This window comes from Babylonia areolata, chromosome 4, assembly GCF_041734735.1.
Source record: "Babylonia areolata isolate BAREFJ2019XMU chromosome 4, ASM4173473v1, whole genome shotgun sequence".
Lineage (NCBI taxonomy): Eukaryota > Metazoa > Mollusca > Gastropoda > Neogastropoda > Buccinidae > Babylonia > Babylonia areolata.
Window position 1 is genome coordinate 49393539 of NC_134879.1, and position 19384 is coordinate 49412922.

A 19384-nucleotide genomic window follows, 5' to 3' on the forward strand; every position below is an offset into this window, starting at 1 on the left:
TCTTAGCAGATTTTTATTTGTGGGGGTTTTTTGTTTGTGTGTGTGTGTGTGTGTGTTTTGTTTGTTTGTGTGTGTTGTTTTTTGTTTGATTGTGTGTGTGTGTGTGTGTGTGTGTGTGTGTGTGTGTGTGTGTGACTTTCTGAAGTGGACTGGAAAAATGGCATGCAAAGACTGGCGAGGACATCAAAACAGATATTGCAATGTAAGTCCAGCAAGTCAGCTAATGTGCCTCCTCTTTGTTGGTTTCAGTAGCCATTGGTTGGGTTTACTTTGTATTGATTTGGGTTTGGAACTGGGACGCTCATATTCTGTATCTAGGTTAAAATACTCACAGAAATGTTTACGAACTTGGGAATAAGAACAATACTGCAAAATCTTATCATTTGAAAAAAGAAGAAGAAGGAAATATCGTGTAAGTCCAACTTAGCAACCGTTCGCTAAATAGTTTCTAAAACGAATAACTGAAATTCGAACTGAACTGCTACACATATCGGCTGAAAAAAAAAGAAACCAGCAGTCTTCATGGGAAGAACAAAACCCTTGATGGCTTTCGCTCTGCTGCCTATTTCTGGAGCTTGGACGTCTGCACGCATACACAGACGCGCGTGCCGGGGGCTTGTGTGTCTTTAGTGTGGACAATCAACGATGATTTCAGGCTACGCCAGTCTTTGTTCATGGGCCAGCTGGACAAAAATATAGACGTTCCTCGTGCTAGCCGATGAAAGGCGGGTGTTCGTCTGATTGTATTGCGCGAATTATGTCGTCTGTCCGCTTTTCTCACGACTGAAAGAACTACTTCATTCCGGACTAGAGATGTATGCTTGGCGGACATATTGGGTGTTTGGTGTTTTTTTTCCTTGGTCAAACCGTTCTATACCTTTCGGTACTCTCTCGAGCAGTCAGCTGTTGTTAGTTTCAAAAGGATTATGGACCACATTCATTACAGTCTTCATGTTGCTTGGAGGAGGTCGGGGGGGGGGGGGGGTCTCTTTGTTTGAAAGAAACAGATAAATGCGGTTCATTTATGTATTTATGCAAAGCGTTTAATGAATACGTAAGTATTTAGTAATTAAACAAACAAACAAAAAAAACAAAAAAACCACCTTCGCCGTCAGATGATTTTGATATTCATCATTACACGTCTTGATGAGAAAAACAAACCTCAGGTGACAGTGTGCGAAAGGTCTTTTCGTTAAAGTAGACGTAGTGATTGTTTGATTGAACATGTGCTCCTCCTTTCTCAGATCAAGTCGTTTAAACACGGCCAGCTGTCAACAATCTTCTTATTACGGCTTGTGAACGTTGCTTTCCTTCTGCAGAAGGGAAACCCTATCACGTGTCAGGGAGGCTGACTGTTGTTGCCGGTGCGCTGACGATGCCATTACTTCTTGATGAAGGCATTTAACTTCGGCTGTTGCCTCGGGGGAGTCAGAGAGGACGCTCGTTAGATGTTGACTGTTTGCAGCCTGCGGTCTTCATTTATGTATTCCACGTCCACACAGCCGGTCAGGGAAGGGGAGACAAGACCAGGGGAGAGTAGACAAGACAAAACAAATTCTTTATTATCGACGAGGGTAAAACTTAAACCTGCGCAGCCCTTTTTAAACGCAGCCCTCGCCCACGAGAGGGCAAATAGGAAAACGACGTTTCTCATTCACAAATGCATTGGAGAGAATAGTTTCAGGGTGAACTTAAATGAGCACATTAACGAACGGTGTGCAGGTCTACACATATTGTGCGTGTATGATGTGTGTGTGTGCATATATACATACATACATACATATATATATATATATATATATATATTCGTTTTTATCTTTCCTTTTTTAATGGAAAAATAAAAATTACCACTATGGATGCACATGTGAACAAGAATGGAATGAAATTATTTGAAACATGTATTAACCTACAAATTCCTTCTGCATTTTTTGCATTGAAACTTTGAATTAAAGAAACAGAAACAAATCTAATGTCTCTGTAACATTTCCAAAACGACAAATGCACGCGTGTTCTTATTCGGTGCAATTTCCCATTGTATGTATGAGATTGTCCAATAAATAAATTATTCTGACATTTTAAAAAAATCGTTAAATATAGTTATAATTATAAAAGCTGGATATAAACATGCAGAACTCTCTGCCCATAACTGCAAAAGTGATCCCTACACAAGGAACGTCGCCCAGTGGTGTCATTAACAGCCAGACGTAAGCAAAACGTATGCCTGTACAATCCCCTGTAGACAGTCGTAATATGGCAACTTGCCGTAATGTCCAAATGCGACAATACAGATTATTCTAGAACTGCGGTTATGAAGGGTGCCGTTCTGTCCAGATGCGACAATCTGGAACTTTTGGACACTCCGACCTGCTATGAAAGGGTGCCGCAATGTCCAAACTGCGACAGCATGGCCGGCCGAGACAATCTGGCACTCAGTTTTAAGTTAACGGGCGTATGGACCTCTGGTGGGGTAGGAAATAAACAACCCATGCAGACGACAGCTTCCCGCGAGGCACCCCGCAAGATTGTAGACAGACACGACTGAAGCTTCCTAATTACACAGAAAGCCGCCATGAATGTCAAAGACCGCTGTTGCGGCGCTTTCCATGGGAATGTTTCATCTGATTGGATCTCCGTGCAGCAGAACCCCCATGTTTCACGCGAATGATCTGATTTCCTCTCCACTTTGGATGTACATAATTTACATGTCTGAAGACATGTTATTGTCGCGATAATTTGCTGGCGTTGGAAAACAACAGAAACTTGATTATTTTTCCGTCTGCAGTTGCTTCCCCGCACCCCCCCCCCCCCCCCCCCCCGCCCCCCAACACCCCAGCCCCCAACCCCACAGCCCCCACCCCCACCACCGGCCCTCCGAATTCCATATGTTACAGTGATTTGCTGTGTCTGAGCATGCTTATTTTGCAGCGACGTAAGGAAAAGGGCACAGAGTTGAATATTTTCTGTTGTACATCATTTTCCCCCTGAAGCCACACCTCCTTACATCTACATGGTATTCCAGGAAGTCAGTCACACACACACACACACACACACACACACACACACACACACACACACACACACACACACACACACACACCTGCTTTCATGTTGAGTAAATTAGAGCTGAAAATTAAAAGTATGAGGCCGTGGAATCAATCAATCACCTCTTTTGGTTAGGTTTGGTTTTTTTCAACTGCATCGAATATCATTCCTGATCTGCGTCGTGGGTTTGGTTCAGTTTTCTGTCACACGACACATAGCGTCAGTATGCCGGCTGTCTGAACTGCAATGGGCTTTATTAGGGTATCATAAATCAGGTATCCCATCAAGAGGTTTATAACTGAAATCAGCTACGCGAACAAAAACACTCGCTTCAACTGAGTGACGCGGGCTGTGATGTAAGCGACCGACGCCAGGACGAGTAAGACACGAACTGATTTGCCCAGATAGCTAGCACGCAAACTCCAACCATGATTCTGGGGTGGCGCCCTCTCATTTGGTAAAACTCTCCTGCGGTGATTGAAGAACGTAACTCTTCCGCAGCGGTGGATGAACTCACCTCCACAGTGGTGGAAGAACTCTCCTCCGCAGTGGTGGAAGAACTCTCCCCAGCAGTCATGGAAGACGGTGATGGAAGAACTCTTCCGCAGTGATGGAAGAACTCTCCCCAGCAGTGATGGAAGAACTCTTTCGCAGCGATGGAAGAAGTCTCCCCAGCAGTGGTGGAAGAACTCTTCCGCAGCGATGGAAGAAGTCTCCCCAGCAGTGGTGGAAGAAATCTCCCTGCAGTGATGGAAGAACTCTCCCCTGCAGTGATGGAAGAACTCTCCCCGCAGTGGTGGAAGAACTCTTCCACCGCAGTGAATTACTGTTGCGATTTGTAACGGTAGCAGCAGAGACGCTGATTATTTCTGCATCACGTAACTGGCATTGTCAAACATCCGAAAATGACAACCATTGAATTAATCATCAACTCTATACAGAGCAAGAAGGTTTGCACTTAATTAACCGACTGTAACTAATGCATACCGGCATGCTCCCATGCGAAGGAACCAAGTAACTCTAGGATATTAATGAAACGAGCGGGGCTGCCACGGTTAAGCTGAGTAAGTAATGTGTTTGGTGAGACCTTGCCGCCTGGACAGCTGACTGAACGGGTTGCTATTGAATTCCGAAATCAGTATAGTGAAAATTAATGCCGTTTTTTGAGTCCAGGTTACAATCTTTTCGTGGGATTTGAATTTCGCCAGTGGAGATATGAAATGAATTTACTGTCGGGCGAAATGGGAGGTTGTTGTTTTTTTTCTCTATGTCTAATTCTCTTTCTACCTCTCTCTGTTTCTTCCTTTCTTTTAGCGGGTTTCTCTTCTGTTGGATTCATTCCGCCAAGAGATCTCTGCAGGATTTCACTCCACCCCAGGGGACACAGAAAACTGGACGGGTAAACCCACCAGCACCCCCACGTGACCAGTATTTTGTCTCGGCAGTCAGCGTCGTGGGTCATGATGTTCACCGCCTCTGGGGTCCTCTGTCCTTCTCTTTTCCCCCTTAGTTTCTGATTATGTTTCTTTGTTTGTTTTCTTTTTCTTTCTTTCTTTCTTTCTTTGTTATCTATCGGGCTCTCTTTTTTCCCCTCATCGCATTTTCTTATTTTGTTTGTTTATTACTTCCCGTTCTTTCTGTGAGAGTGGGCAAGTCTGATCCGTTAACCGAGTTACGTATTTCAAAAGACTCTTTAAAAAAAAGAAGAGAGTTTTACATAAACCTGCTGAAACCTCTGCCCAAACGTTGTTTTTTTGTTTTGTTTTGTTTTTTCTAGAAGGACGTTGCTCTCTTCGTGCTTTAAAAAAAAAAAAAAAAAAAAAAAAAGACACCGAAAAAGTGTTCGTCAGTAGCCAGACATAATTCGTTGGTTCCTTGAAAGATGTCAATGACTTTGCGGTGATAAATGTGGCATCCCACAGACGCCAAAGACACTGGACAACGCGGTAAACACAGCCACTAATGAGGACGTCTGTACCTCGGTGAGGGTCATAAACAATCCGAGGCACCATTAACAGTGCTGGCAGACACGACAAGAGCTTCTTAAACATGTCGAGGGCAGCCATGAATGTCGAACGTACCTTTTACGTAGTCGGCTGGTGTCCTTTCTTGTGGTTAGATCTCCCGAACAGAGCTCTTTTGTCTCATGCTGTTTGGAAACAAGGTGTTGATTTGTAGTTTAGATGTTATGTAATTTGTTAATCCTTTACTTTCCTAGCCTCATTATTGACAAAGTGAGTATGTTATAACCCGGTGTTCGGGTTTGTGTGAGAGAGAGAGAGAGAGTCTGTCTGTCTGTGTGTCCGTGGTAAACTTTAACATTGCCATTTTCTCTGGAAATACATTGTCCGTCAATACGAAATTTGGCTTAAAAATAGTAGGAAAAAAATCTTCACAGTCATACCAATATGAGTTTGTAAGTTTCCCGAATTAAGCCGTGTTACCCGTATTATTAACGGTTTGTTTCGTGAAGGCCATTTCCGGGATTCCGAAAACACCGTATTACCGAATCCCAGTTGAGTGGCATTGGCAATGCTTAGGTAGTGGACGGTGTGACCATGATTTTCTTGTTCGCAATTAAATAGAAAGAAATACAAATTCTGGACAAAACACATACAGTGACACAGACTGCATCATCGACGTGTTTACTGCATATGAATCTTTTAAAGTGGATACTGAGTTAACTAGAATGAACATAAAAGAGAAACTGAGTGGATACTCAGTTAACTAGAATGAACATAAAAGAGAAACTGAGTCGACCGTGTTGTACTTCCCGGCGGGTGCAACTAAACTTGTACATCTGTATAGATCCAGAGAAAAACAGCTAAACGTTGCAGTGTGTGATTGCGGCGATAGCCACGTCTCGTTTACCGCGGACTTTATTAAAGAATTCTTCATTGCCCTTAAAGAATTTTTAAATGCCCGAGATTCACCAAAATGATATAATTTAAACAGCGTTATCACTTCGAATTCCGCAATCGAGTTATCGCCCTTAAAACAGCATGCTTAGATATTAATTTTTGAACGTCATTCATAGATCCGCAATAGTACAGTGAGTAAGACATTTTCTTCCCGTCTGAACGTGCTGGGCTCGAATCTACATTCAGGCCTTTTTTTTTATTTAAAATTTTTTTTTTTTTATAAAGAATAACAAATACAGAACTCATTTTATCGATTTTTTTTTTTTAAAGTGTTCCTTCAGTGTGACGATGTGTTGAGTTGAAGAGGGTTTATTGGAAGGTGGAGGCATCTCCTTTTTTTCCCCCATAACGCATATAATTATGATGTAGCGTGTATGGATCAGACCGCACGCTTTGGTGCCTCCGCCGTTGAAACTGAAACTATGTGGAGGAAACCAGAAACTGATGACTATTTTGTAGGCACTATAGGTTTTTTTGTTTGGTTTTTTTTTTGTTTGTTTGTTTGTTTGGGTTTTTGGGGGGTTGTTTTGTTTTGGGTTTGTTTGTTTTTTTCTGAAGTCTTGTATTGCAGTAATTTGCTTCTTGGTGATCCTGCAACAACATTAAAAGGCACAGGACGTGATTATCATTTTCTGTTGTGCAGCATAGCATCATCCATTTGAAACGGCACCTCATGCCATTCCTAGACTCTTCGGAGTTCATGTGGTGCTTTCTGGTGTGTTTTTTTTGTTGTTGTTTTTTTGTGGGGTTTTTGTTGTTGTTTTTGTTGTTTTGTTTTTTTTCTCTCTCTTTTTTTCCCCCCTGAAGCATACCGGAAAAGAGGGTGGGTGGATGGAAACAGGCCAGGGTGTATTAGCGGTTGATGCGATGTTTCACCGGGAAGTCAGCGACGGTGTGTGTGTGTGTGTGTGTGTGTGTGTTTCGCGGCGCATTCCACTTGCTCTGAGACAAAATTGGAGACAGGGTATCGGAATTCACCGTCATCAGACCAGCAGACAGGACGATTGTAACGAACACATTCTCTTCTACCTGATCTCTCGGAAACCGTGCTACTATCTGTCTATGTCTGTATGTGTGTGTGTGTGTGTGTGTGTGTGTGTGTGTGTGTGTGTTCATTTATCTATATATTTATGTCGAATACACACACACACACACACACACACACACACACACACTATATGTAACCTTTTTCTCTTTACCCTCCACACCCCCTCCCCACGCCCCCCTGACGAACGCACACGTCCCACGGCTCCCTTTCCCCCGCACACGCTTTCTTGCTCAGGAAATGTATATCTTAAAACCTGGAGATTGTACTTTGTGCAGGTGATCACGCTTTTTTTCTTTTTTTTAAAGCCTTTCCAAACTGAATGGATTAGATACAGCTTTCTGTCATTGGATTCCTGGCGTTCTCAAACATCTGTCTCCTTGCAAAGTAACCACACTGTCTGCAGATCGGTGACAGTCATGAAATCAATCTCATCCACCCCGGAACCATCTCTCTTAGCTAATCGATGCCTCAACCTGTAGGGTGGAAGCGTCCTTCAGTTCTGAGCCATTCTTTCACTCGCTTTTACAATCGTGGTTTGAATAGAGACAACTGTGTGTTGGGTTGCCTCAGCAGTGGCTGCTGATAACAGGTCTCTTCCCGTCATGACTCGCAGGCGCTAAATCGTTTCCGTTTGACTATTAATGTGACACGTTGCAGGTTGTGATGATTGCAGTTGTGATGTGGTTTATTTCTGCTGGCCGCCACAAAACACAAACATTTAATCAAATATAGTTGGGGACAGAACAACAACAGTTTGCACTTTAGCCACCCACTGTAACCAGTGCATTACTACTCTCCCATGCTATTCCGTGCACTCCGAGGAACTTAATGAAACGTATGAGGCTGCCACAAGCTAGTGAAGTAGTTAATGTATCTTGTGTGGAGGTCATCCAGCCCGGGCAGCTGATCGGACGGATTCCTGTGTTGCTGTTTTTTGTGTGTGTGTTTTTTTTTTTAATCGGGTGAGAGTTAATGCCATGTAATGTCCTGATTGCAATCTTTTTTGTGTGTGGAATTGGAATTCAGCCAGTGGTGATGGAAATTCGCATTAGCTGTTGGGCGAAATGAGGGTGTGGTTTTTAGCCGGTTGAAAGGACGAAAAACTCTCTCTCTCTCTCTCTCTCTCTCTCTCTCTCTCTCTCTCTCTCTCTCTCTCTCTCTGCCTTCCTGCTCTCTCTCACCCCGCCCGTCTCTCCCACTGTCTCTTCATTCTCAGCCTGTTCGAATAGTTCACGTTGGTATACGCTGGTTTTCTTCCAATCGTCGCTCCCCATTCCACGACAACAATGCCAACACGGAGGAGACCCCTCGACCACGAAGTCTTCTCCGTCCGTGTTTGTACCGAAGTTGTGTGTGCGGTTCGTCCGTCGGGATCGACGAGGACCATCTAGTCATCCTGGGGGTGGGTGGGTTGGGCTCTGTGGGTGCGCAGATGACTGGTCAGGCCAATCCGCGCCCGGAAGGTTCTGACGCAGTGTGGACAGGGGATGGTGGCGGCTGTCGGGGACTTGCTGGCACTGCTTTTCCTGGCCTGTCTGCGTACCGAAGTTACTGGACGACCAGACTATGAACCACAGTTGTTGAAGACATAATGAGAGGCCGGACTGCGAGCGGTCTTGGCCAGACTTCGAAAACGGATATTGAGGGAGAGCGAAAGTTTTCGATGACATTTTGTATGGATCGTCTTGAGTTCAACCCAGCCTTCCAACAACGGTTAGGCCACTGGTGATATGGTGTCAGGTTTACCTGAACAGATAGTATGCGTGGTTATTGTCTGTGCTTCGTACATGACTATCGGGACTGGGTTTTGGTTTCTAGATGGTGGGTAATTTCTTCGTGTTTGGAATTTGATGCTGGCTTTTCTTTGGGGGGATCTGTATGGTTTTATGATTGAGTCATTTGGTGTATGCATCAGTAAAACTGTTGCGTGATTAATCATCATTCGTTTTCGCGTCCGTGGATGCCTTTGAGAAGATATGTATTGAAATCTATTTTTTTGAAGATTGTTATTTTCATCCTTTGGGGGCGAGATGTGGTGTGTGTTTCTGTGTGTGTATATGTGTGTATGTGCTTGCGCGCTTGTATATATGTTTTGATGGTAATTAAAATATGTACAGTCTTCATCTAAGCGGCTTTCAAATCACAGTCTGTCATCAGTTTCAGTGTCAAGAAGGTCCATATACGCTGCACCACATCTGCCGTGAAAACAAACACTTTTAAAAAGGAGCAGATTCCTGACCTTCGCATAAACCCATCGCGCTTGTCAGGCCCTTAAAGACTACTCTATAGATTGGTTGAAAACATTAGCATAGAATGAAACGTAATAATGAACCAAAATAATCAAATGGATAAAGACATTGAGATATAATGATGTAACAAGTAAGTGCACCGAACCATTATATATATCATTGTCATGAATCAGAAAGCAAACATATAGACATAGTGCAAGTATAAAAAAGAAGTTGCATCCTGTCTTGAAGAGAGGAGGAATTCGTTAAAGACGGAGTTGTAGCCGTGGCACATGATGCGGGATTGATTGGTGATTGGTGAGCATCTGGAAACAGTTGTGGATGGCTGGTTTTAGTAGCGAGGGCACCAGCTGTCAAAGGACACCATTATAACACATGCCTCTGTAGGGAGATTTTGTAGTTTTGTATTTTTTTTTATTTTTATCTCAACAGGTTTCTCTGTGTGAAATTCGGGTTGCTCACCCCAGTGAGAGCGCGTCGCTACAGTACAGCGCCACCCATTTTTTTGTATTTTTTCCTGCGTGCAGTTTTATTTGTTTTTCTTATCGAAGTGGATTTTTCTACGGAATTTTGCCAGGAACAACCCTTTTGTTGCCGTGGGTTCTTTTACGTGCGCTAAGTGCATGCTGCACACGGGACCTCGGTTTATCGTCTCATCCGAATGACTAGCGTCCAGACCATCACTCAGGGCCTAGTGGAAGGGGAGAAAATATCGGCGGCTGAGCCGTGATTCGAACCAGCGCGCTCAGATTCTCTCGCTTCCTAGGCGGACGCGTTACCTCTAGGCCATCACTCCACTACTGTACACAGAGAGAGAGAGAGAGAGAGAGAGAGAGAGAGAACGTGTACCGATGAGGTTCTGTATTTGTGCATTTATACACGGAGTTGTGTGTGTGTGTGTGTGTGTGTGTGTGTGCGCGCGCGCGCGTGCGTGTGTGTGCGGGTGCGTACGTAGAGCGAGTCATGACGAACTCTTCTTACTGTCTCAGTTGACATGAACCGGCCGTGAGCAAGCAGGGCTGCAAATGAATATTCACGCGGGTAATTTTGCACTCTGTTATTAAGGCGCGGGGAATTGATAATTATAGTTCCGGACTGATACACAAAACCCGGCGAAGAAGAGTTGCCTGATTTGTTAGCCGGGTTTGTGTATCTGGGTGGGTGGATTTGGGGGAAGATTGTGAGGGTACTGGTCGCGTTCATCACTTTGGTTTTCTGTATTGTTTAAGTTTCCTGACCGCTTGATATAACATACGCAAGTACTTGACGTTTGGTTTTGTTCTTCATGAAGGACAGTTGCATGTTCCAAAACAGCCGTGGCAGAAAGTCTAAGCAGCAGCTATCTGCAATGACCTCGTCTTCGCAGTGAATGTGGCCAGACTGATGCGTTTTGGGTTGAAGTGAAGATCAGACATCTGCTCCTTTTTTGTTGTTGTTATTGTTTGTTTGTTCCGTGGCAGATGTGGTGTAGTTGTATATGGATCAGCCCGCACACTTTCACACCACCTAGAAACTGAAACTAAAGCTGAAACTGCTTGCGATTTTGACCGGGTTGTTTTGCTGTTAATTTCGGCAATGAGCGCAGTCTGTCTGTCTGTCTATCTATCTGTCTGTCTGTCTCTGTTTATCATATTCATATTCATTATTATTGTGGTTTTTTTTCTATTTGTTTTTTTAATTTTATTTCTTTTTATTTTAGTGTATGCATCTTTTTAATGTCACTCATTTGCTCATTCATTCACTCAGTCAGTCAAAATCACGCAAAGTTTCCAAAGATGATTGAAGAATTCACGTCGTTTGTAACGTTGCCTTTAAATTTTCGATCGTCAGCATTCCTCTCCTTCAGGTGTCCAGCCTTTTGTTGTTGTTGTTGTTTTGTGGTGTGTGTGTGTGTGTGTGTGTGTGTGTGTGTGTGTGTGTGTGTGTGTGTGTGTGTGTGTGTGTGTTTTAGCGCTTGTCCTTTGTTTGACTTGGCCATTATCTGTTGCAGAAAATCAAAGACCCTTTTCTTGAAGCGGTGAAAACTACCCTTGGAGATCGCTACACGGAAAACATGGAAACCATTTATAAGGTTTGTCATCCATTTCTGTTCTTTTTTCGTGCTTTTGTCAGCTTTTAGACAGACAGACAGCCCAAAGACAGAGTGCAGCGGTGCCAGCGTGAAAGAAAATCAGGTCGGTTCCGATTCCACTTATTTCGATCTTTTTTTGAAAAAGAGTTTCAAAAACAAAACAAGATCCGTAAATATGCACTTATTGATCACGACGCAGAAGAAGGAAGATTAGAAGAATTGTTAGGAAAACGAAAAAATATAGGTTGATTTGTCTGCGGTGTGTGGAAAGAAAAAAGAAAACGAAAAGAAGGAATTAAGGACAGGGGATGTTGTTGGGGGGTGGGGGCTTAATTTGATTCTAATTGTTTGTTTTCAGCATCCACATGAAACAAGCAAGAAGAAGGTAACGAATCGTGAAAGAAAGAGAGATAAAATGAGATGGAAAGAAGGATGAACAAACAAAAAACAAAACAAAAAAAAGTATTCAAAAAAAAAAAAAAAGAAGAAGAAAGAAATACCTAAAAAAAAAGAAAATAAAATAAAAAAGCACAAAATAGAGATGAGACGCACGCAGAGAAAGTTACCGATGTGTTTAGCGTTTTTCCCCCTCCGAATTCCCGTATTGTGCGGTGTAAATAAAAAGCACAACTAACTTCTGTTCCATTTAACAACATTTGAGAGTCGCTGGGTAGGGCGATTTTTGTTTCCTCCTAAGGTCTCATTTATTTTCGTCAGGCTTTGTAAATCAGTAATGATGTGTGAAGATTCAAACACACACACACACACACACACACACACACACACACACACACACACACACACACACAGCGAGAGAGAGAGAGTACCATGCACACAGCGAGAGAGAGAGAGAGAGAGTACCATGATCAAGGAATTATAATATATCTGCACAAAAAATAAAATGTCGGGTTGAAAGAAACGTTCACATGGCTGAGAATTTGATTTGTTGGCGAACAAATCTTTCTCCAAAGCTGAAGACTGCCTTTGCTGGAACAGTTAAAACGGTCATTCACTTTCACGTATTTCTTTTCTTAAATAACTTTGCTCTTTAAAATCAAAATCAATTGACATAATCTGAGTTTGGAACCATTTCAACTTTCTTTTCAAATATATTTTTCAGTACAGTTTCCCGTGGTGAAAAAACTCATTGATTTCTTGTCGACAGAGACATATTTGACCTGAAAATAGGCTGCTGAATAAATATCGTTCAAGGTCATATAAAAGTAGGGACGGGAAAACGACAGCAGAAAATAGATTTTGTGCCTTTGAAATGTTCTTTCTTTCATTTTTTTTTCTTTCTCTCTTAACGCAAAAGTTACGAAAAGTAAAAATACATATTCTGACAAGTAGTTTGGTGGCCTTAAGAACTACTGCAACGGTTTGAGTTTGAATAGCGCTTCAGCGACGGTCATCTTCCGAACTGAACTTATTTTCTATTCATTTGTGGGAACAAAACAAACAACAATAACAACAACAACAACAAACAAACGAACAAAAAAAGATCCGTTCCTAAGATCTCATAAGCAAACATGATTATATACTACTTGTAATCATGTGCATTATGCATTTCCTCATGTCCATATCAATTCCATCCTGTCCATTATCACACTCCAATCCTGTCCATGTTTTTCATCCCGTCCAAGTCTATGTCGCCCTGTCCATTATCATATTCCAGTCCTATCCATGTTTGTTTCATTCTGTCCAAGTCTGTTTCATCCTTCCATGTCTGTTTCATCCTCTCTGCTCAATCCTGTTCATGTCTGCTCCATCCTGTTCATGTTTCATCCTGTCTGCTCCATCCTGCCCATGTCTGTTCCATTCTGTTCATGTTTCATCCTGTCTGCTCCATCCTGTCAATGTCTGCTCCACCCTGTCTGCTCCATCCTGTTCATGTTTCATCCTGTCTGCTCCATCCTGCCCATGTCTGTTCCATTCTGTTCATGTTTCATCCTGTCTGCTCCATCCTGTCAATGTCTGCTCCACCCTGTCTGCTCCATCCTGTTCATGTTTCATCCTGTCTGCTCCATCCTGTCCATGTCTGCTCCACCCTGTCCATGTCTGCTCCACCCTGTCTGCTCCACCCTGTCTGCTCCATCCTGTCCATGTCTGCTCCACCCTGTCTGCTCCATCCTGTCCATGTCTGCTCCACCCTGTCTGCTCCATCCTGTCCATGTCTGCTCCACCCTGTCTGCTCCATCCTGTCCATGTCTGCTCCACCCTGTCCATGTCTGTTTCATCTTGTCTGCTCCATCCTGTCTGCTCCATCCTGTCCATGTCTGCCCCATCCTGTCTGCTCCATCCTGTCTGCCCCATCCTGTCCATGTCTGTTCCATCCTGTCTGCTCCATCCTGTCCATGTCTGCTCCATCCTGTCCATGTCTGCCCCATCCTGTCTTCTCCATCCTGTCTGCCCCATCCTGTCCATGTCTGTTCCATCCTGTCTGCTCCATCCTGTCCATGTCTGTTCCATCCTGTCTGCTCCATCCTGTCCATGTCTGTTTCATCCTGTGCTCCACCCTGTCTATGTCTGCTCCACCCTGTCCATGTCTGCCACATCCCGTGTTCTCCATCCTGTCTGCTCCATCCTGTCCATGTCTGTTTCATCCTGTCTGCTCCACCCTGTCCATGTCTGTTTCATCCTGTCTGCTCCATCCTGTCTGCCCCATCCTGTTCATGTCTCTTCCATCCTGCCTGCTCCATCCTGTCTGCTCCATCCTGTCCATGTCTGTTCCATCCTGTCTGCTCCATCCTGTCCATGTCTGTTCCATCCTGTCTGCTCCATCCTGTTTGTCCCATCCTGTCTGCTCCATCATGTCCATGTCTGCCCTACCCAGTCTGCCCCATGCTGTCCATGTCTGTTCCATCCTGTCTGCTCCATCCCGTCCATGTCTGCTCCATCCTGTCTGACCCATCCTGTCTGCGCCATCCTGTCCATGTCTGTTTCATCCTGTCCATGTCTGCTCCACCCTGTCCATGTCTGTTTCATCCTGTGCTCCATCCTGTCTGCCCCATCCTGTCCATGTCTGTTCCATCCTGTCTGCTCCATCCTGTATGCTCCATCCTGTCCATGTCTGCACCATCCTGTCTGCCCCATCCTGTCCATGTCTGTTCCATCCTGTCTGCCCAATCCTGTCCATGTCTGTTCCATCCTGTCTGCCCCATCCTGTCCATGTCTGTTCCATCCTGTCTGCCCAATCCTGTCCATGTCTGTTCCATCTTGTCTCCTCCATCCTGTCTGTGTCTCCTCCATCCTGTCTACCCCATCCTGTCTGCCCCTTCCTATCTCTGCTCCACCCTGTCCATGTCTGCCCCATCCTGTGTGCTCCATCCTGTGTGCTGCATCCTGTCTATGTCTGTTTCATCCTGTCTGCTCCATCCTGTCCATGTCTGCTCCATCCTGTCCATGTCAGTTTCATCCTGTCTGCTCCATCCTGTCCATGTCTGTTTCATCCTGTCCATGCCTGCTCCATCCTGTTCATATCTGTTTCATCCTGTCTGCTCCACCCTGTCCATATCTGTTTCATCCTGTCTGCCCCATCCTGTCCATGTCTGTTCCATCCTGTCTGCTCCATCCTGTCCATGTCTGCGCCATCCTGTACATGTCTGTTTCATCCTGTGCTCCATCCTGTCTGCGCCATCCTGTCTGCCCCATCCTGTCCATGTCTTTCCAATCCTGTCTGCCCCATCCTGTCCATGTCTTTCCCATCATGTCTGCTCCATCCTGTCTGCCCCATCCTGTCCATGTCTGTTCCATCCTGTCTGCTCCATCCTGTCCATGTCTGCCCCATCCTGTCTGCGCCATCCTGTCCATGTCTGTTTCATCCTGTCCATGTCTGCCCCATCCTGTCTGCGCCATCCTGTCCATGTCTGCTCCATCCTGTCCATGTCTGCTCCACCCTGTCCATGTCTGTTTCATCCTGTGCTCCATCCTGTCTGCGCCATCCTGTCCATGTCTGCTCCATCATGTCTGCCCCATCCTGTCCATGTCTGTCCCATCCTGTCTGCGCCATCCTGTCCATGTCTGCTCCATCCTGTCTGCGCCATCCTGTCTGCGCCATCCTGTCCATGTCTGTTTCATCCTGTGCTCCATCCTGTCTGCGCCATCCTGTCCATGTCTGTTTCATCCTGTCTGCGCCATCCTGTCCATGTCTGCTCCATCCTGTCCATGTCTGCTCCACCTTGTCCATGTCTGTTTCATCCGGTCTGCTCCATCCTGTCTATGTCTGCTCCACCCTGTCCATGTCTGTTTCATCCTGTCTTCTCCATCCTGTCTGCGCCATCCTGTCCATGTCTGTTTCATCCTGTCTGCTCCATCCTGTCCATGTCTGCTCCACCCTGTCTATGTCTGCTCCATCCTGTCCATGTCTGTTTCATCCTGTCTGCTCCATCCTGTCCATGTCTGTTTCATCCTGTCTGTTCCATCCTGTCTGCTCCATCCTGTCCATGCCTTCTCCATCCTCTGTCTGTTTCCTCCAGTGTATGTCTGTTTCACCATGTCTGTGTGTGTTTCCAACCAGTCAGTTGACTCTTTCTCTTGCTGTCGCAGGTGGCCATCACCTTCGTACTTCAGACGCTGACAGAGAGTTACGACTCCGCCGTGTCAGACCCCGTTAAGTCTTGAATGGCTGCAGTGAGGATGCGGGTTCCCATGATGGAACCTTGTAGCCAAGGGACCGCACCCCCACGCCCCATCATACATTGAATATTATGACATAGATATACCTCACCATTCTTTCCTCCGTTTGGGGCAGCGCATGGAATGGACAGAGAGACAGTCAGACAGACACATACACGGACGGATACAGAGAGAAGAAGACAGATGGAGAGAGAAATGTCTGAGGTGACGGTTCAGCCCCATGTACCTGGGTTGTAGCGTTCGGGTACGGTAGCCAGCCCATTTAATTTTCAGGGACTTGTGGTCCCAATATGGTGGTCGTAGCGGTGTGTTGGTGGTGGTCTTTTTTTTTTTCTTCTCTTCTCCTTCTTCTTCTTTTTCTTCTTCTTTTTCTTCTTCTTCTTCTTCTTCTTCTTCTTCTTCTCTCTCTCTCTCTCTCTCTCTCTCTCTCTCTCTCTCTCTCTCTGGTGGCTACGGTACCTCAACGTCTACTTCCATTGGTCCATCCTCAGCGGGTGGTGTCAGTGTCCCCACGATTTCAACTGATTTGGGATTTGTGTGATCCGCATTGGACTTGTTTCAAGAATTAGAGGTCCAAGTGAATTCTGTTTTACATGTAATATCAACTGATGTGTGTGTGTGTGTGTGTGTGTATGTGCGTGCGAGTGAGTGAATGTGTGTGTGTGTGAAAGAGAGAGAGAGAGAGAGGAGTGCACGTGAAGTTTTTTAGTCCATATTGTTTTTGTCTTCTCACCGAACTTGTTCTCTTTTTTTTCTTTCTTTTTTTAGTGGAAAAGGAATTTGTTCCCTTTAATGTTTTGCATTATTGGCGACGTTTTTGTTTGATTCTAACATAAATGTTATCGTTATTTTTGTTTTTCAATGATAATGTTGATTAAGATGATTTAAAACCATTAAAATTCATATCATTGTTGTTGCTGGCGTTGCAGCATCAACAACGCCTTAGCAAAACATGTACTTTCCTCGTGGTGCGTGTGTGTCTGTGCATATGAGAAGTAGAAAGAACGCTTGATTTTAGTATGTGGGAGAACACTTAACTTTATTATGTATGTGAACAAAGCAGTAAATCCTGCAAACGCTTGTATACCCAGAGAGAGTGTCCACATTCCATTTTCGTTTTTCTTTTAGAAGAGCGTAAAGTGGTATCATATCTGACTAGTATTCTGGCATCAAATCAGTGTATGTCAGGCGCCGGTTATACAGTGGCAGAAATAAAATCACAGTTATGAAAGCAGTTCGGTAACGCAGCCTGACCGCCAGCTAAATCGTTAACTGACAGGAGTTTTAGTGGTTTTTAGCAGAAAACAAACAGCGCCCGGCATCCGCCATTAAACCAAGGGAGATGAATCTGTCCGTTGTCTGTTGAAAACAGGAGGAATACGCAGTTATCTCCCTCTTCAACTCTGCAATCTGTTGGAGGTTGTCTGTGAGAGAAAGGGAGAAATATGGATCTTTTTTCCCCCCTTCTTCTTTTTCTTTTTTTTTCATAATTTTTTTTTTTTTAAGCTAGTATTTATTTTAACGGAGTAAATGACAGAGGACAGAAGCCTAAACTGGTGAACCCTTTTGAGGCCTGGATGAAAAAAAACCCCAAAAACAACAACAAAAAACCAGCATCATCTTGCTAACTCCGTTACCCTAAGAAAATATTTCATTTTAACTATCCATAAAATTATGTGGTCATTTCCGTCTCGGTTTTCGTCTCATTAGCCGACAAGGGGTGCGACTCTGTCGATGCGACCAGCATGATACAACAGAGTTCTCTCTCCCTCTCTCTCTCTCTCTCTCTCTATCTCTCTCTATCTCTCTCTTTCTTCTTCTTTTACTTATTTTTTTCTTTAAATGTCTACTATGCATGTGCTACAAGGATTTTTTTTTCTAATTTAAACTAATTCTTAGTGGAATGTAAAATGATGTTGAATTTTGAAGCATTTGTGTGTTTGATAATACGTGAATTATACAGGCAACTGCTGATCATTAAAAAAAAAAAAAAAAAAAAAAAAAAAAAAAAATCACACTCACACACACACGAAAAGCCAGGGCCTGTTATCGATGCATATTTTCCTGTGCAAACATGTCATGAAAGGACTTGTCACTAGCACAGTCATAAGAAGGGGAAAAAAAATAAAAAGAGCGAAGAGAAGAGAGAGAGAGAGAATTGCATTGCATTACTCTTTTGTCACAACAGATTTCTCTGACCACCACTTAGAGTCTGGTGGAGGGTGAGAAAATACTAGCGACTGTGAGATTCGAACCTGCTATGCGCTCAGATTCTCTCGCTTCCAAGGTGCACGCGTTACCACAAGGCCAGCACTCCAGTAAAATGGGTGGCTTTCCCCTGCAGCGTTTATTTCCCAAAGGGAAAGCATTCTTTAATTCCACACGGAATCTCTAGTCTGTAATGCGAGTTAAAAGACTTGTGTTGAACTGAATGCACCTTTACAAATGACAATACTGCATACATTTGCAAAAACACACTAGGTCAATTGAAAACCCTGACACATCATGACATACTCCGAACACTTAAGTCCAACAAGAAAAGGTCCATTGAATAGACGACAGACAGTCAAAGTGACAATGTAGTAGAATGTTGAATGTTATGCTTCCTGAATAAAAATATAAAAATTTTAAAACATTTAAAAAGAGAGAGAAAAACTTGTATGTGATGCAATGCCCCGAAATGCAACACACTGCATTGCAAAACGCCCCATGACACTGCACGGTACCATACAATATGTCAGGAGAGGGCTTTTCCCCCACGTTTGGTCTGGTTATGCGATGGGATGGACGAGGAGGTACATTTCCTGTGCTGGTTCACGCTACGGCGCGTGCGTAAGACATTTTAATATACTATTATTATTATTATTATTATTATTATTCTTGTTTTTGCTCTTGTTGTTTGCAACTTTCCTTATGAATCCAAAACTGTTTATTCGATGAATGGTCTTGTTGTTAAATGATTTTCTCAGTTTGTATGACAGCATCAGCACCAAACCTGGATACAAATACAAGTATCATCATGTTTCGTTTTTGTTTTTGTTTTTGTTTTTTAATGTTTTTTGATGAAGGGGGCGTGATAACCACTTAATGGAAAATGACCATAATTATTCATAATGGATGTTACATATTGTTGAAATGCACCCCCCCCTCCCTCCCTCCCTCCCCCCCCCCCCCTCTCTCTCTCTCTCTCTCTCTCTCTTTCTCTTTCTCTCTCTGTGTCTTGATACTCTCTTGATAGTATCGATGACCCAAAAACATTTTGGGCTACCATTAAGTCAATATCATCGAGGAACAATATTAATGGAAACATCTCAAAGGACGAATGGATAAAGTACTTTGCTACAGTATTTGATGCCATACACATTATGGATCAAAAGAAAGAAATTATCCATGATGGATGTGATCATGATAGCGAATT

The 19384-nt window shown here is 43.9% G+C and overlaps 1 protein-coding gene across 2 annotated transcripts in view; it reads left to right on the top strand.

The window, feature by feature from the left end:
• Positions 1 to 19075, top strand: part of LOC143281725 (myoglobin-like) — a 244870-nt gene extending 225795 nt beyond the window's left edge. For both annotated transcript variants that reach the window (XM_076586997.1, XM_076586998.1), the window contains 2 exons: positions 11251 to 11331; positions 15877 to 19075. In XM_076586997.1, the coding sequence (XP_076443112.1) occupies positions 11251 to 11331; positions 15877 to 15951 (156 nt within the window). In that variant the 3' untranslated portion in view covers positions 15952 to 19075. The remainder of the gene's footprint in view (positions 1 to 11250; positions 11332 to 15876) is intronic.
• Positions 19076 to 19384: the final 309 nt, after the last annotated feature.